Here is a 25,718-nt window from a genome sequence, read left to right as displayed (position 1 = left end):
TTGATGAATGCATTTAGCTTCGGCTATATGATTGCATCTAAATAAGATGATATGTGCTTTCTTTTTGTCATAAAATGTCTCTTTCAGAATTTTCATTAGGATCCCGTTTTCGTATCTTTGCCAATTTTATTGAGAAAAGGGGGGAGAATTAATATGTAGTTCACACTACAAATACATATTTTCAGATCATTATGTAAGGGGGGGAGTGGTTTCCATGTGAGATGGAGTATTGACTAAGGGGGAGTGATACATATCACCATAGTATTGTTGTCGAAGTTGTGATACAATTGAACTTTGATACTATATAATGGTACTATGACACTGTATAACAATGATTGAGAATTCTTGTTTTCTCATTGTTATAGCTACGGATTTTCAACAACGATGATGCTGAACTTACAACCTTTGGGATCATTGCAGTACTTGGAAGTGACGAACATTTCGAGTAATGTTGAAGATTAGGTATGTGGAATAGGAGCTACAAAAGTTAATTCATATGTATTGATAGTTTTGTCACTAAAATTGACATAAAGGGAGATTGTTAGAGCATTGCTCGGTCGAACTCGCATGCGTTGTTATCTCAAGCATGTTTGTCAATGTTAGTGATCAAAACTATAAGTCTTAATTTCTAGTCTACTACAGCTAAGTATCGGACTAAGATAGAAAGTGTAGTTGAGCTCAAGAACTCCATGGCAATCATCATACAAGACGAAGGACTACTCAAGGAACTGGTGGAACTTCATCGACTAAAAGGTATCTGGAGACTTGAACTTATCTATCACTCAAAAGTCTATCTACTCTATCTCCTATTTTGAGACAAAAGTCGTTTTGCTATATAGACTTTGATTATACACATTTGCTATTTCGAGCCGAGTTTATCTCGCCTATCTATTTCTCGAAATATGTGTTGGTAAGCTTTTTCTTTGGTCAAGTTCATCTTTACCTAGTGACGAAAGTCATGATACGTTTCAATCACTTTGAAAATTGTTTACTTTGACGAAAAATAGTTTGTGAATAACAACTATATAATAAAGTCCTCTAAGAATGTTTCTATGATTGAAATGAGAGTTTAGATTATATAACCAATGATGGATATAAGCATTGTGTGGCAACACTTATATGTATAAGTCCTTTTTCTTTGAACCGAAGTTTGCGAACTTTGTTGATCAAGAGAACCGGAAAGAGATCCGTGTACTCAGTCCGCGAACCCAGTCCGCGAACTGGCGGAAGTTCTCGACCCGAGAAAATCTGCTGGAGTTTGAGAACTCCTTCCGGTAACTTAAGTCCGCGAACTAAGTCTGCGAACTTAAGTTGGTTATATCTAAAGACGATTGTTTGTGAACTTATTTATATCAACTAAGGAATGCAAAATGCAAACCTTGGCTATAAATTTCATGAACCGATTCGAGTGAATCAAATCGTTTTTTCTTCGATTGTGTCTTGTGTAGTTAAATAAGATTTCCTTGCAATTGAACGACTCTCTAACTAGTTCAATTGAGTCATTTGAACTATTTATGGTGAAGAAGAATATGGTTGATATGAAAGTGCTCATATGGCTAACCATTTGGTTAACTATTGTTGAACCAACAAATGTACATGTTTGGGTACGGTTACACAAACCTAAAATCATGCATTTCATTTGTGTGTAACAAGCTAAGTTTTCGATCCGGTTGAAAGATATTATCTTGAATCTAATCAGGTTTTCATCTAACGGTGAATATTGAAAGCTTTGTTACCAAGCTAACATTGATTGCAAACCCTGATTTGAAAGACTATATAAGGGAGAACTCTAGCAACTGGGAAACCTAATCCACACACCTCCTGTGTGATACTAGTTGTATTAGCTATAGTCGATTCTCCTTTATCCTTAGGTTTCTTCTTGTAAACTAGGTTAACGACTTAAAGACTTCATTGCGATTGTGAAGCCAGACCGATACTACTTTCTCGTAGTTGTGTGATCTGATCTTGCTAATTCTATCGCTTTGAGTATAATCGTAACAATTGGCTTGAGATTTATATCTCCGATAAAAAAGATAGAAAAGTAGTCACAAACATCTTCTTCTCATCGTTTGTGATTCCACAATATCTTCTTTCGCCGCGTCGATTAAGATTATTATGAGGTGATTGATAATACTAGGCTGTTCTTCGGGAATATAACTCTGGTTTATCAATTGGTTCATGTTCACCTTGATTAATCAAAAGACGGAACAAAACTCGTAGGTATTTCTGTTGGAGACAGATTTATCTATTACCGTAGACTTTTCTGTGTGATACAGATTTGTTTATTAAAGTCTTCGACTTTGGGTCGTAGAAACTCCTAGTTGTGGGTGAGATCAGCTAAGGGAATCAAGTGCGTAGTATCCTGCTGGGATCAGAGACGTAAGGAGCGCAACTGTACCTTGAATCAGTGTGAGATTGATTGGGGTTCAACTACAGTCCAGACCAAAGTTAGTTTGTAGTAGGCTAGTATCTGTAGCGGCTTAATACATTGTGGTGTTCAATCTGGACTAGGTCCCGAGGTTTTTCTGTATTTGCGGTTTCCTCGTTAACAAAATTCTGGTGTCTGTATTATTTCTATTCAGCATTATATTTTGTTATATAATTGAAATATCACAGGTTGTGCGTTAAAATCAATCAATTGGAAATTCGACCTTGGGTTGTTGCTTGAAATTGGTTGATACTTGAACATTGGTCTTTGGTATCGTTCAAGTGATTTCTCTTGTATTCAATTAGACTTGCAGATTACTATTTGCTTGAGTAATAATTGAATCAATAAAGAGAGATATAACTCTTTGATATACTTTGTTAAGATTGAGTCTAGTCGATTCTCTTGAAAGTATATTGGAGTTTGTCCATACAGATTGCTAATCGAAATATTGGATGAGGTTGTCGTACCCCCACTTTTTCACAAGATACATAAACAAGTTATGAGAGGTTATACTAAACACACATATTGGTAATCCAAAGATTTGCAATGAATAACAATATATACCAATAAGCCTAGCGATTTCCCTTTCGATTCATAAGGCAAGTTTATGAATTATACTTCCTTTAAATGAATGTAAAACATTGTTTCCTAGGACGAAATCTTCACCCATACACATAATCACAATAGCATTCATACAATTATGTCGTTGTCTTATATACGAAGTTCAAAAGATAGACGTTATACTCCGTATTGTAATTCCTTAATACTATGTCTAACTAGAGTATAATCATTCACAGCTTCGCAATTATGTTTTCGATATGCACGACTTGAAAGATACGTCAGGAATGAAACAGTTCAAGTCAAATATTACTAACGTCAAGTGGAAGGATGATGTCATCGTTGTAGCTCTTTACTTCTTCACATTCTTCAAGTCTTCATGTAATACTTGTAAGTCTCATATCCTAGTAACTTTCTTGCTAACCTATACGAAGTTAAATCTAGTTAATAATCAAGAGACTCTTTAAATGATTTTTTATTCACTAAAGTATGACAACCAAACTTGACATACCAATGCTTGGTGGATTCAACCGAGCTATGCTCTAACAGAGGCCTCAAATGACACTTACTTTCCTGTACCGTGTGAGTTCAACTGCTCCTAAAGGTTTTTAAATTATTAATCTGAGTAAGTCTTGTAGTATTCTTGTATTTGAGTATAAGTAAGAAACCATTTCTCTGTTATAGAGTGATATCATTTTTTACAGTATAGATTTGTCCCCCCAACCAAATTCTTCTGGCTCCGCCACTGAGTACAAGTAATAAACCATGTTTCTGTGAGTACAAGTAATTTTATATGGACTTTCTTGTCACTTGTTCTCTCTAGTTAATAATATTAATATTATTTGTTATGAGTTATTAAGTACCCTACGGAGACATCATTTATCTGATCTTAGTAAGTTTCATAGTTGATGCAAGGAGTGGAATTCCATTTATGATTTTAGTAATGTCACACTCATTTGTCTTTGATCTTTCTTTCCTAAAAATTAACAGGTTGATCAGTTTAAGTAGATTGCTCTGTATTGAAATCTTTTCTCTTCTTGCAGAAGATGAAGAATGATTGCAGACCAGTTAAGCTCACGGATGGTGGAAATGGAAGTGAATGAATACGTAAAAGTTTATATATATATGTGGAATGCTGAATATGGGGAACTGGGTAACTGTAGGGAGGAAATGGATTTTGACTAGGTCAATGAAGACTTGACCTTCTTTTTTTATGTTGCAAATATTAGCAACGTTTCTGATCTGTTTCTAAGTTAGAACCAGAACCAGTAAATTAGAACCAGAACCAATAATATGTTAGTTCCGGGTAGGGGTATTCCTGTAATTAGAAACATGTTAGCAACGACATCCGTTGGTTGCGAATAAACAGGGCCGCAACGACACCGTACGTTCCGAATCCCCGTTGCTGACCAAGAGTCTCTACGGAGCTTATGCCGTTGCGAAAAAAATGCAACACCGTGTTTTGAAACGTCATTTTGCCGTTGCGAGCTCGGTCAGCAACGACCAAGCGCCGTTACGAATTCCTAAAAATGGTGTAGTGACTGAACATATTGATGTCATGGCATGACATATTTTTTTTGGGTAACACTAACCGTCCCATTCACGAATTCTAAGCACTAAGGTTCACGTACTAGGAACGCGTACCTTTATGTATTCTAGAATCTCATATATCTAAGGTTCATGTACTAGGTATGCGAACCTACTCTGATGCCTGATTTCAGTAAGTTCTGGAAAATCTCTTTTGATGTTTTGAAACATTCTCAATTGTTATTTACAATTTCTGAATGATCTGTTGACACAAAAAATAAAGTTTGAACAATAAATTATTTTGAACTAATATTTGCTAAGGACCTATGAACATCAATTGATTGAATCATATTTCGAGATGTTTAACAAGACAAGCTTGACTATCTTTTCTTTGCAATATTAAATCTACTAGAAGTCATACGATGTAGTCTAATATAGATAGAATGGTAATATTGTGAGTAAATAGAATGGTCCAGCCTTTACATACCTGTTTGTTGATGAAGTTAACCAAATGTATTCGTTTGATCTCCAGTCTTTAACCTTCGAGGGTTATTCAGTGATGTCTGATACTCAACTACCAGCCTTTAAACCTAGTCAGAGACTTGACTTTAGTAGACTAGAAATCAAGATATAGTTTCGTAAATCTAACATTGTCAACAAAGTTGAATCGAAAAAATTGTGAATTCGACTGAGCAGTGCTCTAACACAACGTTAGATGTTAGACTATAATCATTGAAAACAAGCTATATTTCGAGATGTCTATATATTAAGTTGTAGAATACAACTTATGAATATCATTACCATGACACTTTGATCATGCTAATGATTATTTCTATCATACTAAGGTCATGAACAAATACTTCATAAAGTAAAGTTTCTCTGAAAGACTATGAAAAAGATAAAAATAGAATAATCATTCAATTAGTTATTCTCTTCTTGTTCGAAGGATGATGTCTTCGTTTGATCTTCAGTCTTCGTATTCAATTCTTCAAAAGTAGAGTAGTCTCTCTACTTCAACAACCTAAGTCTAACTTAAAAAGTTGACTTTAGTAAGAAATAAAAGCAGTTAGTTTTGGCAGCTAAACGTGACAACCAGACTTGGCAGTTAGTTGATCCCAACAGAGCTATGCTATAACAACTTTCCCCTCATCTGTACTTAAAATATAGAGAGTACCAATTAAAATAAATTGGTATTCTTGGTATTCTCGTCTTTAATTTCAATAACATAAATTAGAATTATAAGGAATATATAGAAAATTAAGAAGGTAATAGTTATTATTATAATACTTATTAGTTTGAGATAATCTTTATTTGTTGCGTCTTAGGCAACTAAAACTGAAATTGGACATCATTGACAAGTGCTGGAAAAACCAGGACCTCCATAGTAGAAAATTATGCCACTCCAATCAGTCTGGCCGAGTTTCAAACCGTAGCAATTTGTATTTGATTGAATCATGAAAACAGTTCCAGGAACTTTGGCTTCATAATTTCCATCAAATACTTTAACTCGGCGAAAGTAACTTGATATTCCAAAACCCCCTTCTGAAGGAAAATGACCACTACCCATTTGAGTCTTTGTATGCCTCATATTAGGTTTAGTGTTGGCAATTTGTCCACCAAAATCTATTCTTGTTGCTTTCGTTGATAACTGCTTGAAAAGAAAATGTGGCCAATATCCCACATCAACACCTTGTACTTGTACCCACCAGTTTCCAGTTGATTTATCCTGAGAAATGATTGAATATCAATTTTACTTTGGATAAAAATTAAATTACATACGAAAAACAAGAATATTGACCGTTGCTAGTGGTTTTTACCTTAAACATTACGAAGTCGGCGGAAGACTGGGTGCCATGGAAAATGGATATTTTATCGAAGCTGGAACCGAGAGAGATCTTCGATGTTGTCTGCACAAAGCCTGGGCATTGGATATTATAGCAACCTGTGCTATTATAATGGTCAGCCTGAAAGAAAAAGGCATAGACTTATTTATGCTTTTGTAAAACATATTACTCATACGGCCGGTACTGTGTATGACTATTTGAAAAGTCCACATATACTGCAAACTTGTAATGAAAATAATAATAATATCACTTACCGTCCAATGCACAAAAATCCTTGGCAACTCGTCACCGTATAAGCTTTTGTGGACCTAGTTAAAGATGGTCACGAAAGTTTGTAGTATATGAAAAGTAGATTGTAAAACAGAACATTAAGTGGTGTTTAGATGCATAATTTAATGTTAGAGATGTAACTAACAACAACGAAAAACATTAAGTGAAACGAATTTGGAACAATTCAAATGAAAACAGTTTGACAAGGGAAAAGACACATGTTCTACAAATTTTCATTTACACAATAGCATACGGGTGTACCTCAATAATGAGTGATGCTATATTGTGACAATGCAGATTTGACCAGGACAAAATTTTCTGATATAGTTTACATAAGTACAAAAAGACTCTACCCAAAATCTGAATTAAACGTCAAGATAGGAAGGAAATAAACACATAGAGCACAAAGCATAACAATAAAAAGGAAAACGATCGAGAAATTGTATCATGCTTTGGGATAAGTTAAAATAAGAGTTTCCTTATGGTTTTATAGGAAACAAAAAATGAGTCATTTGTCCAAATATTTTTAAAACATGGTTCAAATGGACGAGTAAAAATTGGTATGGGTGAAATGGACACCAAAAGTATAGCAAGGATGAAACTGGATGCATCCTAACTTAAACTTAAAAAATAGCGAGGATGAAACTATTTTGTCAAAAAAGAAACGATCTTGGTGGAGCATGGAGTGAAGATGTATGTGAAAATCATACTATCTAGCCTAAGTTATCTCCCCACGTAAAACTTTGTTGACCTCGGGGTCATACTAAGGATTATAAAAATCCTAGTGTAGAACCTTCATTTTTTTTTTCGATATGTGGGATAAAAGGTTACATTTCATTCATAAATAGTGAATATAGATACTGTACCTTAGTGATCCTTAGGTCCAAGCTCAAATCATAACAAGATCATTAAAAAGTCATTGAAATCTTATTTTCTCCAATACTTACGTCCCATCCTGTTTCAATAACTTCTTTGTTATCCGCTGAAATCCAAATTTGGGATGCACTAAATTCCTGCGGTTGTTCAATTAGTGGTTTCCAAATGTTAATGGTCGCTTGTGCTCCTTGAAAATTGTCACCTACCGGAGTGATTGACGCAAACTGTAACATATGGATGGAGCAAAAAAAAAAGAAAATGATTTTCATAATTAGGCCTGTCACGATATATATCCATAAATTTGGTTTAAAGATGATTAAATTTGGTGTATAATACCTCGTTGGTATTAGTAACATCGTTTGAAGATGATGGGTGAAGATGTTTACTCGAAAGTATTGGGTCTGAATGGTAATTCTTTCCGGACCTTCGAATGGGCACAGTTCCTTCTGGGCATAATCCATACTTATGCCAAATTTGTGTTAGCTCAAATTTCTTATGTTCTTTCGGTTGTACTCCCTGAGGGTATGAACTTGGTCTCATCTGTTTCGTAAACAATAATAATAATTTTTAATAGTATATAAAATAATAAACATGTTAGTAATATATAAATATACAATATTAAGTATTATCTAGGCCTACGATTAGGGCTCAACTTTTTTGTGGTTAAGTCAGACCATAACCCATCGTTGTTAAGTTAACATAAATTAAATAAGCTAATTGAAATTATCAAAACTTGTTCTAATGCGAGGTAAGGGATGATATATTAGGTTTGTAGTCGGTTAAGGTTAGTGTCAAAAAAAGGTGTCATGATTAGGAAATATATTTAAATTAGAAAGTGAGTGGTCAAATTAGGAAATATGGTTAGATTAGAATTTTGTAATTGGATTATAATTGAGTATTTTAATCATGTCCGACCGTGGAAGATCCTGACCGTCCCTCATTTTGATAAAGATAGTTCCTGACCGTCTTTTGTCTTTTTTGGTCGATCTTAACCTTTCTTCGGATGGAGCAATCTTTCATTTTATTATTATATAAGTGATAATGTTTACTAAGTATCAACTGGGATTCAACCTTTATGCAGTTTTACAATTACCGTGGTTAGGTTAGGTTAAATTAAGAAGCTTATTTTCTTCCATTTTAAGGTTGATACACCGTAGTGTGATTAGGGTAAACGGTTATGAGGTTAAAATTAAATATAATTGATCCATGACATAATTTTTATCGTCCAATCTAAAAATAATCTCAATCGTTATCTGTATCTAGAGAAACACCGTTCTTTCCTAGAATATAGATATAGATAATCAACAAAAATATAAATATTAAAACACCGGTATATTATAAGACCTGTATTGGATGATTACGAAACAAAGGATTACTGAAAGCAGGTTGTTTGTGGACATCGTAACAATAGATGATCTCGTCATTATCACTCTACAAAATAAAAATTAAGAAAATTATTTAGAAGCCAACAAAAAAACCACGTTTTAGAACAGATCTTAAAAAAGAAAATATAAAACTTCTCCCGATTGGTGCCAAAAAAAAAAACTCATCAGTAAATATATACATAACCTCAACTGTCTTGATGATTGATGCATTTGCATTTGAAATTGTTTCATCCACAACCATTTCATAAGTTAAAATTCCAAAAGAGAGTATGCTAAATATTAACCAAAGAGTGAAGTTGATAAACTTTAACATCGTGTAAAATTTGATGTTAAGCTGCCGAGACAATGAAGATTGATGAATGCATATATATACAACAGATTTTTCACCTACTAATTACTTTCAGATTTGCACATTTAATGAGAATCCCTTCAGATTTGCAGATTTTTCTCTCACTGTACCCACATTTAAAGAAATCAATTAGGTCTTTCTATTTACGATAATCTTTGTTTTTTTCTTAATTTTTTTTAAGGTTCCACAGTTATTTCTAAGCACGCATGTTAATATTCAAGTCCGAGATTTGACCCAAAACTTAATTTGTTTGTGAGTTATTAAATTACGTTAATAAAGGTGCACATAAAAATAAAGGATCAAAGAAGGGAAATTTGTGCACCGATAAAAATAAGGATCAAAGAAGGGAAATTTGTGCACCGATAAAAATAAAGGTGCACCCCACCGCTTTATCGGTTATTTATTTCTATTAGTATCACTCTTAGAAATACCACCGTGCATGTTATAATTGTGAGTCCGATTTGGTATAACCGGCTGTAATCGGGGTGCACCTTCCTCCTTTCTGATTAGCTAAAATTTCTCGAACATCATCCATTTTATCTCAACTTTTTCTCTCTCTTTTTTTAATTTCTTTAACTAAACCCAAATAATAAATATGTATGGGGAATTCTAGTTAGCAATTCGGGATTCGGCAAACGTATGGAACGGCAAACGTACGAGTATTATACGGTTTTGTAAAATCCAGATTCGGTCCAAAATTCGATCAACGGGACGTGATTCGTCAGTAATTCAGAACGGCATACGTACGTGTATAATTCGATTTATAAATGTGAGTTCGGCTTTGAAAATTCGGTATCTATATATAATAAATAATTTGTATTTATAAGGTCATAGACTAATTTTTATGTATATGTGTGAGTTATTTAAAGAAAAAATAAACTTAATATGATGATATTAATAATATATACAACATTAGTTATCCAAGAGGACGTCGTATGGTGGTTTAGATGCTTGGTTAGTGAGTTTGAGATCTCTCTCACCTTCACCTTCAAATCTCTTCACTCGTTTTTATTTCATAAAAATTACAACACGTCTAATATTCGGTCGTGTATGCTCGGGAGGCAGTAAAGCCCAAAAAATGGAGTCTTTGAAAAGTAAAAGCTAAAGAATTTATGGCGAATTAAGCGGACGTATCATTCGAGATACGTAAAATTCGTGAACGATTCACGAATAATTCGGAAATGCCACATAATACGCGACTTGGGTTCGAAATTGTAAACGTACGCGAATAAGACGGTAAAATTCGTGATACGGAAAAATTCGCGAATCATTCGCGAACTTACTAACTAGGTGGGGAATTAGTGAACTTATTACTGGGTACATCTCTTTATACCTACGTATCACTTTCTCTTTCTTATCTCTTCTCAAGAAGGTCGCTGGTTTAGAAAAATTTGATGGAATCATATGCATTAACACAGAGTTTTGGATTGATATTCATGATTCTTACTCATAATTTTAGCCCTTCTTTTGTTCGTAATACCGAAAACGACATGAAAAGACTGACTTAAGTTCGGAGTGTTCTTCTAAAGTTAAGACCTTGAATCAAAAGATTGAACCAACCATTCGTTGTTGCCCACTCTAGTGGTTTGATAATTGCAATAACTTCAGCAATGAAGTTTGTAGCAATGCCTTGTCCACTAGTTTCAGCACATACAACTTCACCTGATGCAGTTATACATATAAAACCATAATCAAAAATACCTGGGTTGCCACGAGAAGCTCCATCACAGCAAATAAGAAGATATCCAGGAACTGGTAAAAGAAAAAAATATTCCACCACCTTCAGTTGTTTCATAGGCCTGCAACTGAGTCCAAATTTTCTTAGAATCATCAAATTATATACATCATTCCACATGTTTCCTTTCATCCTGATACTGCATTCATATGTGAGATGTAAAACCTTTCTTTTCACTTGATCAACTGAAAGAATTACCCCATTATAAGCAGCTCTATTTCTAACAAAACATATTTCCACCATTAACGTAAAAGCTGACATTCTCCATAATTGCTTTATAATTGGACTTATGCCTTCTCAAAAAAAAAAAAAAAATATTAGCAAATGATACAAGATTCAGGAAATAGAAAATTCCTCCCAACTACTTCCACAGAATTTTCCCAAAGTTACAATACCAAATCATATGTTCCACACTGTCCTGATCTTGCTTACATAAGAAACATCTGGAGGCCAAACTGAAACCCTTCTTGTTCATATTTTCATCTGTAGTACATATGCCTCTTTTTAAGTTCCATACATTACTTGCAATATCAGTTAGAATCCATGGAGCCCAAATTTTCTTAAAAAAAGAATGATGTTGTTTTTTAAACCTAACTTTATTATATGTAGTAGCTACTGTAAACTTACCTTGCTGGTTTCTACACCAAATCCTTCTGTCTTCACCCTGAGAAATAACTAGTGATTGATCCAGAGAAATAAATGGCTAAAGTTCAATTGGCACATTCCACTGACCATTTAGAATTAGAGAATTCACCTTCCATTGTGAGCTAGTAGTAACAATAGGAATAGTAGAGTCCACCTGATTAATTAAGGGACCTTCCCCAATCCACTGATCAAACCAAATAGAAATCTGATTCCCATCACCACCTAATGTCTTCTTCAGTTTTCTGTTTTACCCGTTTAATACCAGGCAGTATAGAGGATTGTTTATAATGATTTATCCATCTACACTGAGCATTCATAAATTTAGCTCTAAAAAACTGAGCCCACTCTCCATTCTCATTCAAAATTTTCCAAAGCAATTTCATTAACATTGCTTTATTGATTGCCTCCAGAATGCGAATTCCCAGTCCTCCTTCTTCCTATGGAATACAACCTTCCTCCCATTTCAAAGTAATACATTTCCTTGACTCTGGATCACCAGTCCAGAGAAAGTTTCGAATAATCTTTTCACATTCAAGTATCACAATTTTGGGCCATTTATAAATTGCCATGTCGTATGCAGGTATACTACTAAGCAGATATTTAACTAGAGTAATTATTGATTTAAAGGAAATAAGAGTACCAATCCAAAAAACAAGTTTGTTCTGCAACATTTCAGTAAATGGTTGAACATGCACTCTCTTTACTCTGCCAGGCATTAGCATAATCCCCAGATATGTATCAGGAAAAGTTGCCAATTCCATATGAAGTTTTTCATCTATACTTCTTTTTCTAGTTGCCACCACACCATCCACAAAACAATTGCTCTTTTCTCTACTTACCACTTGGCCAGAAGATTGTTGATAATCCATTAGTAATTTCATCAAATTGAGTAAGTTATTCTTTGTTCCGTTGTAGAAGATGAATATATCATCTGAAAAAAGTAGATGAGAAGGTTGAATTCCACCTCTGGTAAGCATAGCTTGTATGTGACCCATATTGACTGTTATAGAGGAATCTGGATATATCAAAAGCATTATCAATATAAAAACACCTAGACCAGTAAATGGTGAAGATATATTTGCAGAGACGATAATCATGAACCAGAGATGAAATTTAGTTGTTACTCCATGTTTGATAAGTTTCATGAAAAATGTTCATGGGAGAAATTGAAACAGAAAAACATGAAAAGTGTAAAAGTAAAAGAGAAGAGAAATTATAGCTTTGAAACTTGTGTTTTTTTCGACAACGAAACTGTTAAATAAAATAAATTTTAAAATCGTAGAACCCCCATCGAGTCCAATAAATAAGCATTGGAGGAATGTGCACCTACGGGTGCACAAAGTTGCACTCTATAATTGTTTGTAATTAAAAAAGATGAGGGTACCGAGTCCATAACAAATTATTTTGATTTTAACCTGTAGAGATAAACCTTGTGTAATCTTTTCAATTTCCTAAAGATCAAAGAAGCAAGGTATCCTTGTGTTGATGGTGGTTTTTAGCTAAGGGTTAAAATCGTAAAACCTTGGTCTGACGTGACGTCACTCTGTAAGGAAACGGATCTGTAAAAACCAATATCTCCACTAGCACATTTATTGAGCCATTCAATATGTCTACGTGAAATTTACCCAGACTCACGGATGCGACAACCGTCCCAAATACGCTATAAATTTCGGCACCTTGCCAGTACAAGACTCACTGGGTACCTATTATATATATATATATATACTAAGTTTCGCGGCAGAACCCTAAGTATTGGCTGGCATCATCTTCGCTCATGCCAGCTACACGTGCCAAAGGCATGCCAACCATGCCATCCATGCCACCGTGCCAAAGGCATGCACGAACTATGCCAACCATGCCACTATGCCAAAGGCATGCGCCAGCCATGCTTCCATGCCTCCGGCTGCCAATGGAAGGTAGCCACAATCAACGACTACCCTTCCTCCTGAGATGGAAATCTCAGCCGTCCAAGTCCGCCACCAAACTAAAAGACTTGAGACGACCTTTTTTGGCCACAACGCCAAATTCTTTGGCTTGTTCCACCAAAACTTAACTTTGGTCATGCCGCCATCCCTCCTGAATTCTTCCTGAGTTTTACTGTCGGGCTGTTTTCACCCCCTAAAAGAGCCCAAAACCTAAATAATCTCGCGCAAAGGAGATAGAGAATTATTTTCCAATCAGAATGGAGGGGCGGACCGTCAAAATCCGAGTCCGTACGGGAATTCTACAGCGATTCAAGTAAAGGGAGCTAATTAGGGTTTCGGCATGTCAAACCCTAATTTAGACAAAGCCGCACGCCGCCAGCGGCTCCCTTCCAAGCCGCAAGCGACTCCCTTCCAAGACACACACTGCCAGCGATTCCACTTTACGCCAAAGCCATGCCGGCCATGCAACCATGCCGCTGGCTGCCAAACGGAAAGTAGCCACGATCAACGGTTACCCTTCCTCCTGAGATGCAGATCTCAGCCGTACAAATTTTCCACCAAACGACTTGTGGCAATCTCTTGGCTACGATGCAAACTCTTGGCCACGGTGCCAAAACCCTAATTTGGCCACGATGCCAAAGCCTTAATTTGGCCACGCCAAAGCCATGCCTCCATGCCGCTGGCTGCCAAACTGAAGGTTGCAACAATCAACGACTATCCTTTCTTATGAGATGAAAATCTTAGCCGTACAAGCTCGCCACTAAACCAAACGACTTGTGGCAACCTTTGGCTACGCTGCCAACTCTTTGGCCACGGCACACGCTTAGCTATGCCAATTCTTTGGTCAAGGCACCAAATCCTAATTAGCCACGCAAAGAGCATGCAAAAGCCATGCCAATACCGTGGCCACGCCACTGGATACCAACGGAAGGTAACCACAATCAACGGCTAACCTTCCTCTCAAGATGCAAAATCTCGGCCGTCGAAGGTACCACCGAACCGGCAAGCCTCTCAATCTTAACTTGCCAAATAATAGCAACATGTTACAAGTTTTCCACGAAAACACTCGAGACATCAAAACATGTCACAAACTGGGGGATGCTCATCAGGGCATTGGTCTGGCGGTTTACAACGTGCGGCGTACACTACGCCCGTTACAAGAAAGTGTCATAAGAATGAAGCGGTTAGTAAATACAAGGAGTAATGGTGAAACGTTTCCTTCATTATGGAAACATCAATTCCAGACGTTACCTGTTACCGATTTCTTCCATTTGTTCAACCGTTTCCACTTCTTACGTGACCAGGGTACGTTTCGTTGCGACTTGTATAAATAGGTCTCACCTATTCCCACCAAACAACAAGTTTTTGGTCAGGAACATACCACACTTAGAAATCACTTGTTAGCTTCCTAATATGCTAGCGTTTCACTTTCTGTTACAAGTCGTCAAACAACTACTCTTCCAGAATCAACTATTCTGGTCTCAACACTCTCTTCGCTTCCCTCCCTAAGACCAACCCTTCTCCTTCACTTTGTGACCGAAGCAAGTCTGGAACGGGCATTTCTTGGTCTTGGACGGATTTGTACAGATTGATCTCTCGAATCAAAGTACTCCCTTGCAGTACATTGTTTAGGGTTTAGACTCGCTTCTCACCCACACACCCGAAATTACCAAAATCAGCAGAAACTGTTTTCACCCTTAAACAATTGGTGACCACAGTGGGTGGTCAATCTCTCGGTTGCAACATCGATTTCCAATTTCCAGTTTCATCTTTCAATTCCGATCTCAAGATGGTAGAATAAAACAATCCGCTCGGGAATCAATGTCTCAGTTATCACACGACGAGGAATTACTGGGGACTTATCGCAGTCAGGACGACGTCACCCATAAAACTACGACGGACATGCCTATGGATAGGGTTTGCACCAAGATGGAAGAACAAGCTAAAGGAGGAACGTTGGAATACATACCTGAAGTATGCTCGTTGTGTTGCTACTAGCTCCAAGACGAGGGAATAAAATTGATGTTACGGGATAAAGAAGATGGGTAGCGCCTTTTATAGGAACGATGTTTTTGGAGCTCGAATGGGGGAAGGTTTCTTATTTTGGTTACACATGGGAAGAGGCAATCGGGCCTGCTAGCAACGCTCCATGGCGCCGACAGGCCGTGGCCAAGCTAGCGCCAAGAGACCGCCAACACTATCTCTACGCTCCAGCCGGCACCATCTCCGCATCCTAGCCGGCGCCATCTCCGCGTCCCCTCCACTCCTAGACAGCGCCAGCAGCCTGCATGTTTCCAGCGCTAACAACTTGCATCCTTTCCAACGCTAACAACTTGCATCCTTTCCAGCGCTAACAACTTGCATCCTTCCAGCGCGAACAACTTGCATCCTTTTCAGCGCTAACAACTTGCATCCTTCCAGCGCTAACAGCTTGCATATTTCCAGCGCCAACATCTTGCATCCTTTCCAGCGCTAACAGCTTGCATCCTTCCAGCGCTAACAACTTGCATCTTTCCAGCGCCAGCAACTTGCATCCTTCCAGCGCAAACAACTTGCATCTTTCCAGCGCCAGCAGCTTGCATCCTTTCCAGCGCTAACAGCTTGCACCCTTCCATCTTTTCGCTCCACAGCCATCGAAAGTGCAGCGCCATCTTCTCCGCTCCACAACCAGCCAAAGCAGCGCCATCCTCACCCTTCGAAACAACGCCATGGCTCCAGCACTCCGTGATCAAAACGGCGCCATTTCTGCACGATACACCTACGATCACGAGAACCAGGGCCGCTTCCGCTACTCTAACGTTTCTTCAAGTATGACAACTCCAACCGTCACCAGAGCCACTGCTACTCCACCATCAGGGAAAGATACTGGAGGAGCCGAAAGAAGCCGACCTCCTTTTACCACTGTTGATTTGATGGAAAGACAGAAGGTTCTCGTAAGTCTCAAACAGACGTGTCTATAACTCAGAAAGAGATACCTATTTCCTCAAGACACTGACCAGGAGGCCACCATAAGAGTCACGTCAACCCAAGAGGGAGATGACAAGGAATACTTTTAACATCCGGGGTAGACACTTCAGCAGGACGCGCGTTTATAGATGAAGAGGCTCGCGTTGCTCTTGAACTCCCAGTAGAAGGGAATCAACAATCCAATTTCATCACACGTAAAGATCAAGAACGACTTCTCCAAAATCGAGGCAAAGGAAATCAGCAACCCTCTTGAGTTCACAGAGACCCTCTTTCCGTCAGGAGCTGCATGATTTCTGGGAACTTCGCCCATAAAATCGTGCAGTCTATGATGAAACATTTATGTGAGATTCTATATTTCTCCAAGGCGTAGCGTCAAGACATATTTGCATCCCTCAACCACACTGCATCATGAAAGCAGATGTTTCCAGCCAGGGAAGCCGTTCCCAAACCCCAACCTCTCCTGGAAAGCACGATCGATAAATGGAACTGGGGACTCCTAACCACTGTTCACTTGAAGGATGTCGAGTTTGACAGAACGCTGAGTGACGCGGTCTCCGACTTCAATATTGTAACCGTCAAGGCTCTGATAGTTGCAAGGCGCCGTTTCAACGTTATCTCCAGAAGTGGCTCCGCTTCAACGTTCGCCATCAGCGGCTCCGCTTCAACGTTCACTCCAGCAACCGCTCTGCTTCTCTCTGTAAGCTTCTCCAGGATCCAAAGCCTAAGCTTCAGCGCTTTGCTCCATAAGTTTCAACGTCTTCTCCAAGAGCCGAAGCTGCTTCAACGCCTCCTTCCTGCCGAGGATCGTGCCGTAGCCGCCACGCTCTTTCCTTCCAAGACCTGGAGACTTCTATCCGTATATCAACCCGTTATCATCCTGGTGTCATCACTAACGCCTGATGCTGCTCGCTCATGGGGGAGCCTAAAATACCCAAAGCTCGATCATGCGGGAAGGACATGCCTAGCGGAGACAAAGCTAAGTAACTATCCTTAAACTAAATTCTTTAAATCTATTAGGCATGTTCAATAAGTTTAAAAATACCTTAGTGTTGAGACGTGAAATTCCTCAACACTCACTGTTGTGTTACCAGGCATACTGCCTCAACACACCTTTTCTAGTAGTGTTGGGACATGCAATTCCTCGACACTCACTGCTGTGTTGCCAGGCATACTGTCTCAACACACCTTTCCTAGTAGTGTTGAGACGTACAATTCATCAACACTCACTACTGTGTTGCCAGGCATACTGCCTCAACACAACTTGGTCGGTTTAGCACTTACGGGCCCGGGCCCAAAAAAGGAAATCCTTATCTAATTAGGTTTAGGAAATAAAATTGATATAAAAGGGACAAACACTTTTTTTTTTGTTTCACCGGCTAGGCACCTAAATTCTTCTACCTCTCTCGCGTCCGAGCAGCAGAGAAAAGAAAAGAAATCGTCACCGTTGCTGATCACCGTCCGGCCAAGTTCCTACCGGCGGTACCGACCAGGTAAACAATTTTTTTTTTAATGTTCATGATTTTCTCGTGTAAAGAAATTTAAATAAATACATACATACATATATGTATACTAGGGAATCACCCGTGCCGTACCGGCACGGCCTATTTCACACCGTTATATTCTAGGATGCTTTGCTTCCGCACCACGTCTGGCTTCTTCTTCCTGTTATTCTCCGGTTTGTATCGCCCAAGTTACACCGTTGTATGTTTTTTCTAATGAAAATTTCTCTGTTCAATTTCTAGAATGTTTAGTCATTGGTAGTGTGGGTGATAACGGTTGAGTTTGTTGGTATTAAATTGATTTCATTTTAATCTCAAATTGTTTTCACTTTAATTTGATTCTATAAAATTTCAAGCCGTCAGTCAAATTTTTATCTGCAATTGATCGAATCCATTTTCGTAAAGTGAAATTTAAGGTTAGTGTTGTTTTTTTTTCTGTTGTTATGGAGATAATCAAATAGAGGTTAGAAAATGGTCGAGTTCCATACTTTTATGGCATCAAATATGGTAACCAATCCCTTGGAGATCTTAAACAATGAAAACGGTCATCCTTGCATTATGTTAAAGGACTGATAACATACAAAGATAGCGTCCATAACTGCAATTTATTAATCGAGGTACTTTTTATGATGATAACACCTCATCCAAAATATTAAAATTACAAACAACCTGTGATTTGTACATTTAAGCTTCCTCTATCTTCAATAATTTCCAAGTTATCTTCAAAGAAATTTTCATAAGATAAACAACATTAGACTGAACTGAAGTTGTACCGTAGTACGGTAGTACCCACTCCGACTTCGTAGTTATGTATCTAGGCAGTTCTGAAAGAGTTTTCAAGTTCTGGTTCGTCGTCATGCGTCTAATTCCTAAAGAAAGAATGTTAATACCATAGCATTTATAAAAAAAATTACCGCACCAACAAAAAAAAAACGATTTTAGACCTTAATAAAGGTTGGAGTACATTTACAAAATTGTTACTGTATATGTAGTTCCAGTGGAATACATTGAAGAACCTCCATTAAATCGTCCAACGCTCAAAATCGTAAGCTGTAAATCAGCTACCATATTATACCGAAGTTTAGCAAACACCTGCAAACATCAAAAGAAGATATAAGAATCGAAAAATAACACAACAAAATGACCATGTAAAATCTATTCGAACCCAAAACTGTTTTATGAGAGAATATCAAATGATAAGAAAAAAAAATCAGAAAATAAACAACAATATACTACATGTACTATGTTGTTTTGGAAACTATGAACCTTAACACCATCATGTAACTTATGAAGTGTCATCACTTGACCAAAGAATCACCATTAACATACTCATCCCTTGGAATCAAAACCGAATTGATCTGGGAGAGCTGTTTCATGTTTATCAAGACGTCTAGCAAACAGCTGCCCATTAACTTAGAGCGCTTGTCCTTATAAAAGCTAATCTCATGCCCTTGGCGGTTAAAGATTTGATAACTCCATCTGCAGCTATAGGATTCATAGTTTCATTTATACCAATGCCTTATAGTTTCATTTTTCTTTACGCGAACGTGTCTGGAAATGCATTCGGAAAAGGAATGACAGAATGTTGTTGGTATATATAGGCGTGGCAAAGCATGGTGGTCTTGCAAGCCTTGCGAACCATGCTACCCAATTCCCGGGGCTCGTAGAATCTTGTCTTTTCTAGATATTGGGTTTGACGTAATCACCATTAGTCATCGAGATCCTTTAGGGCACTGGTCAACCTAAAAAGGGCTCTACGTTCGCAATTCACTGGAGGAATCTTGGCTTTTTAAGTAGTCAAATGCAGCTTGTGAATGGAATACAAACCCCTCTCGGATTTGCTTGTCAAACTTCCATACGATTAACTGGCATAAATATAAAATGTATAATCAAATAACAGGTTCTGCTAGTAAGGAACAAAGTGCATACCTTTTGGACGACCATGACCATGTTGATGCTGGTGAAGTCGTTGGGACACATGAAAATCCCATTTCCTACGTGACTCTTAACTATGAGGAAGCATCACTTCTCTTCATCTAGGGAGCACAAACTCTTGAAGCTGTCATGGCTAATTGATAGGCAACATTCTGTGTGCTGCATGGATGCCATGTCGTATTGGTCAATATTGATCCACATTCAGCAAAATGATGACAAATTACAGTCAAGTTATGGTGCATGAATAGGACAAATGAACGTCAAATAAGATGAAAGATTTGACTGGTACCTTCTCTTCGAGAATAACCATATCCACACTGGTAACTTTGTTGGTGAACATAAATTCCAACTTCTCCCATTTCCTAGTGACCCAAATTGGTACCTGCTCTTCGAGAGCATATAACCCCTTGAAGCTGCAGTTGACTTGGAATGCTAAATCTTAGAATATCAACAGAAATAAAATAGTGGTCATATATAATAATCGATGAAACTTTTTGAGGAATACCGATTGAAAGCAATACTGGTCGGTATTGGAATGAAACCGTTTAAAGTCCATGTCTACTGTTGGAGGAATACCAAAGCTTCAAATCATTTGACATGTATAGGCTATAAAATGACTGATATCAAAAAGAAGTCATACCACGAAGAATACAATAACTTTTATACAACCAAAAAAGCTTAAATGTAAAGAAACCGAGTATATGGGTAATTAGAAAGGTAAGATTGAAATTTCAAGTACATGAATTGGTGAATACATCTAATCGACTATATAAGTATACAATCATTTTTATAGCACACTGTAAGTTTATGTTAACTGTTATTAACAAATCACTTAATCTATCGGCTAACACGTACAAATCTGGTTTAGTGATCAACATAGTTTTCCATCTCCAAATACCATTGATATCTAAGAGCAAATATTAATCGTTGATTCTTCATTAAATTTATCAAGAAACTTGGAAAAATTGGCAGAGGGAGAACATACGACGAATACCGGTACCCATATTTCAATCATATCTACTCGGCTGAGGAAATGTTATGGGGAGAAAATAGAATCCAACCAAAAGTAACATTATCCTGACAAAAACATACAAACAAACCAAAAAAAAAAAAATGTAATTGAAATTGCACAAAAACAGAAGTAAGGAAAGAGGAAAAACTTACAATATGTTGAACTGTTGGAACGAATGTTGTTTTCGAATGCAATGTGACATTATATATGGAGAAGCCATTTTAAAGCTGAGCTGAGCGTTTTTTTTCTAACGTCAAAAAACATTCATTAGAAAGAAGATGATGGGAGGCTATTCATTGCCGGTGCTTGATTCGAATAATCTTCTTTTGTTGATGAGGGAGTCGAAAGGTTGAATCACTCCTAGGGTTTCTGCGCAGTTGAGACAAACGTAAGGAATTTAATTTGCAGAGAGAAAGGAATTCATTGCACCTGACGTGGGACACAAATAATGGCTGGCCATTGGATTAACTCAATTCAGATCTATTCCGGGAGAGGAGGGAAGATCACGGCCGCTAGTTAGAAAAATGAATGTATCCTGGCTGCTGGGTGACACACCGGACACTACTGTTGTATAAGCATTGATATATACATACGTGAGTTTTTACAAAAGTTTGTTTTAGGAACGAACGTCTGTCCATTAGTTTAAGAAACAAACAATAATCCCTAACATAAAAGAGAAATTTTTTCATCTGAACATGCGTCTTAATGTAGTAAAATTTATGTTCATGAGCTTTCATGGAAAATTTTATTTTTAATATGTGAGCTTTCATAAATTTTTGAGAATGGGTTCATGTTTCAAAGACGGATGCTCATCCGAAGATTTTTTTTTTTATTTACATGACTTATTCACGTCCAAATTTTTTTACGCGATTTTCTCACGTTCAATTTTTTTTTTTGATTTACGTGACTTGCTCACGTTTTTTCGCAAAAAAGATCAAATCCTGTCTTTGAATAACTGGTAAAAGTAAACAATTATGCATGGTAAAATAATCATGTGAGCTTTCACAATTTGAGAGTGGACGTCTATCCAATTTTTAAAATTTAGTGGATGTTCACACATAAAAAATTACGTGAGTTGTTCACGGTTTTATACAAAAAAAAAATCAAGTTTTGATTTTCGAATAATGAATTTTGCTCGTTTTTGCAAGTGTTTTGAAGACACAAGCAAGTATTTGAAGCGTCAACCTTTGCGTTATAATCACTATTGTTAGCAAAATTGTAAACTGGTAGGAGTTGGATTGTTACCATTTAAGTAGACGTATTTAGTTGACACGAACATCTTCATTATTCCATTGTTGTGCTTCAATTCCGTTTGTTTGCTGAAATTTGCACCTTGTGTGAATGACATACTGAATTAGAAGTGTTGTATGGATATTACAACTGTTTCGCAGAGATGTCATTCGATAGATATGATACTCCAAATGCGGACTACGACTTTTTGTAGTTCAGTATAGACCCGAAAAACGTCTTCCAGGTTCTGCATCTCGTCTTCTCATAAATCCCAGAGAAATTACTCAGATAAAGTTGGCATCTCCACATGAAATAATTTGGTTCTGTTTGCAAGGTGGACAGTATTCTGCTTCACCTATAGCATTGAAGCTTTCCCGAAAACCTTTAGCAGATTTATATGTTAGGTCATGACCACGTTCGATCCATGTTAGATCTTGCACAAATAACAGCGGCTGGAGACTCGTTTGTTTATCATGACGTACAAGGTATAGTAGCCTTGCTTACTCGCTGGTGTATTCATACTCACACTTTCATATGCAGATGGGGAGATTTCACCATCACCTTGGAGGTCGTAGAAGTCTTGTTACACCTTCATGTTATGAGTAATCTTCCTGGAGAGTTGTCAGTAGAAGAAACTGCGATATCTGAAGTTTTGACAGCTAAGATGCATGAATTTAATAAACCATCCGAAAAATGTTATGCTCAGTGGTTAAGGTATTGGTGGCCAATGAATAAGGCTCCCGATATACCTGGTGATGGCACATTGGCTATTGTCGCTTTCTTATATTTGTTGTTGTCTAGAGATGTGTTTGAAGACTGTGGACACTTGTTGAATCCATTTGTGATTCCTTTCGCTATTAAAATAGCTAAAGGTGAGGAACTTCCTGTTGGTAGTCTGTTCTTGGCCTCATTATTCTCCAATTTAGACTCCTTGGTTGTAGACTCCAGTGTCTCTAATGGCTTTATGAAGATTGAATCATACGTTAATTCGATGTTTCTCCAAGCATTATTGTGGGAGCGCTTCAAAAATTATGCACCTGTCCCTCGTAGTGTCTTGCAAGGGCCAAATGTTGATGCAAGCCACGCTTTCTTTGAGAGGGACAATGCCAGAATCATGCTTTGGTCTACGAAGCAATCTCGGTCCAAGGCACGCCTCATCAATTTTTTAAACAACGAGTCTGAATTTAATTTCCACCCATGGGTATTTTTTCCTCCCCTTGTTTCTCAATCACTTTTGATGATGAAGAGGATGTTATATTGAAATCTGGTACAAACCTTAATGATGGTGAAAGATCCTTTATGCTGAGTTGTACTCCTGGCCATTTAGTATCCGTAATGCGTGGAAACTTTCTTGTGGAAGAATATAATATCGACAAATTAGCTCGACAGATGGGTCTTGATCAATGTGTCCCAAACGTTCGAATTGATAAGCCATCAGTTGAGCAACTTAGAGCCTCTTTAGACTGCACACATGTGGATGGGAGTGATTACTTGTTCTCTCATTCTTACAGAGACACATATGTAATTCCAAGTTATGTAGACTTCTAGAATGAGCAACTCGAACGTTTTCATGATTTTGTGATGGATGTTCATTCTCCGTCGCAAGAACCTTCTACTACTGAGATGATTTATGCTCGTCCAAGATTGAAGCCAATCCCTAATGATAAACGAAAAGCACTTCCCGGATCTTCAAAATTTAGTATTCTTCTTGCCGTTTTTGTAGAAGTACGATAATTGCATATTTTAATTATGGCATTAACTTTTGCCATAGGACGGGCTTGCCGTGAAGAAAAGACGAGGGCACCCAAATACACCACAATCTTTTTGTTTCAACCTATAAGTTCTCTACCGAAAGAGATCGTGTATGGACAGAGTCGAGAAAATACAACTAATCGGTTCACACTTCGTGTGATTGTCTATGGACACAAGGTCGAGAAAATACAAAAACAAGCTAACTTGTCTGATTGACTATGGATACAAGATCGAGACAATACGACAACGAAGTATGTTACTTGATAATAGGTTCGGACTTAACCAAACTCTATAGGATCACCGTCAAGTATATCAGAGTTAACGTGTGTTAGAGCATTGCTCGGTCGAACCCGCATGCTTGCTATATCAAGCATGTTTGTCAATGTTAGAGATCAAAACTATAAGTCTTGATTTCTAGTCTACTATAGCTAAGTCTCGGACTAGGATAGAAAGTGTAGTTGAGCTCCAGGACTTCATGGATATTCATCATACAAGAAGAAGAACTACTCAAGGAACCGGTGGAACTTCTCGAAAAAAAGGTATGTGAAGACTTGAACTTATCTATCACTCAAAAGTCTATCTATTCTATCTCCTACTTCTTGAGACAAAAAGTCGTATGCTATATATATAGACTTTGATTATACACATTTGGTATTTCGAGCCGAGCATACCTCGCCTATCTATATATCGAAATATGTGTTGGTAAGCTTTTCGCTTCGACCAAGTTTATCTTTACCTAGTGACGAAAGTCATGATATGTTTCAATCACTTTGAAAATTGCTTCAGTGATTGGAATGAGAGTTTAGATTACATAACCAATGATGGACATAAGCATTGTTGTGGAAACACACTTATGTATAAGTCATATTCCTTGAACCAAAGTTTGCGAACTTTGTTGATCAAGAGAACCGGAAGAATGGCGTGAGCCAAGTCCGCGAACTTCCGAAGTTCTCAAACCCGAGAATTTCTGCTGGAGTTGACAAACTAGTGCATGAAGCTAAGTCCACAAACTCAGTCCGCGAACCCAGTCCGCGAATCGGCGAAGTTCTCATCCAGAGAATTTCTGATGGAGTTTGTAAACTCCGCCCGGTAACTTAAGTCCGCGAACCAAGTCTGCGAACTTAAGAAGGTTATATATCTGAAGATGATTTCTGAACTTAAACTTAAAAAGACTAAGGAATGCAGTTTGCAAACCGTGGCTATAAAAGTTCATGAACCGATTCAAGTGAATCAGATAATCTTTGCTTCAATTGTGTCTTGTGTAGTTACAAAAGAATTCCTTGCAATTGAACAACTCTCTAACTAATTCATTTGAGTCAAGTGAACTAGTTATGGTAAAGAAGAACATGGTTGATATGAAATGCTCATATGGCTAACCTTTTAGTTAACTATTGCTGAACCAACAAGTGCATATGTTTGGGTACGGTTACCAAACCTAGAAGTGTGCATTTCAATTGTGTGTAACAAGCTAAGTTTTTGATCTAACGGTTGAGAAATATTAGCTTGAATCTAAATCAGGTTTTCATCTAACGGTGGATATTGATTCCTTTGTTACCAAGGTAACTTAATGGCAAACCCTGATTTGAAAGACTATATAAGTGGACATCTAGCATCAATGCAAAACAAATCCCCACACCTTACGTGTGATACTAGTTTGCGTGCTAGAGTCGGTTCTCCTTTAACCTTTGGTTTTCTTCTTCTAAAACCAGGTTAACGACTTAAAGACTTCATTGGGATTGTGAAGCCTGACCGATACTACTTTATCGTAGTTGTGTGATCTG

The 25,718-nt window shown here is 37.5% G+C and overlaps 1 protein-coding gene and 1 long non-coding RNA gene across 2 annotated transcripts; both read right to left on the bottom strand.

Annotated features, from left to right (window-relative positions):
* Positions 1-5,674: 5,674 nt before the first annotated feature.
* Positions 5,675-9,210, bottom strand: LOC113360935. The gene is made up of 7 exons (XM_026604358.1): positions 9,073-9,210; positions 8,848-8,934; positions 7,840-8,043; positions 7,575-7,727; positions 6,612-6,665; positions 6,331-6,477; positions 5,675-6,239 (listed from the first exon to the last, which is right to left on the bottom strand). Exons 1-7 carry the CDS (start codon positions 9,199-9,201, stop codon positions 5,862-5,864), a joined length of 1,152 nt encoding a protein of 383 aa, XP_026460143.1. The 5' UTR covers positions 9,202-9,210; the 3' UTR covers positions 5,675-5,861.
* Positions 9,211-18,702: 9,492 nt separating this feature from the next.
* LOC113360934 lies at positions 18,703-20,597 on the bottom strand. Its single transcript, XR_003364873.1, has 3 exons — positions 20,233-20,597; positions 19,938-20,102; positions 18,703-19,100 (listed from the first exon to the last, which is right to left on the bottom strand). It is a non-coding gene; the product is annotated as an uncharacterized LOC113360934 (long non-coding RNA).
* Positions 20,598-25,718: the final 5,121 nt, after the last annotated feature.

The sequence above is a fragment of the Papaver somniferum genome, chromosome 3 (genome assembly GCF_003573695.1).
Source record: "Papaver somniferum cultivar HN1 chromosome 3, ASM357369v1, whole genome shotgun sequence".
In the NCBI taxonomy this organism is placed as follows: domain Eukaryota; kingdom Viridiplantae; phylum Streptophyta; class Magnoliopsida; order Ranunculales; family Papaveraceae; genus Papaver; species Papaver somniferum.
Note: the sequence above shows the minus strand (reverse complement) of the source record. Positions and strands in the feature narration are given on the sequence as shown.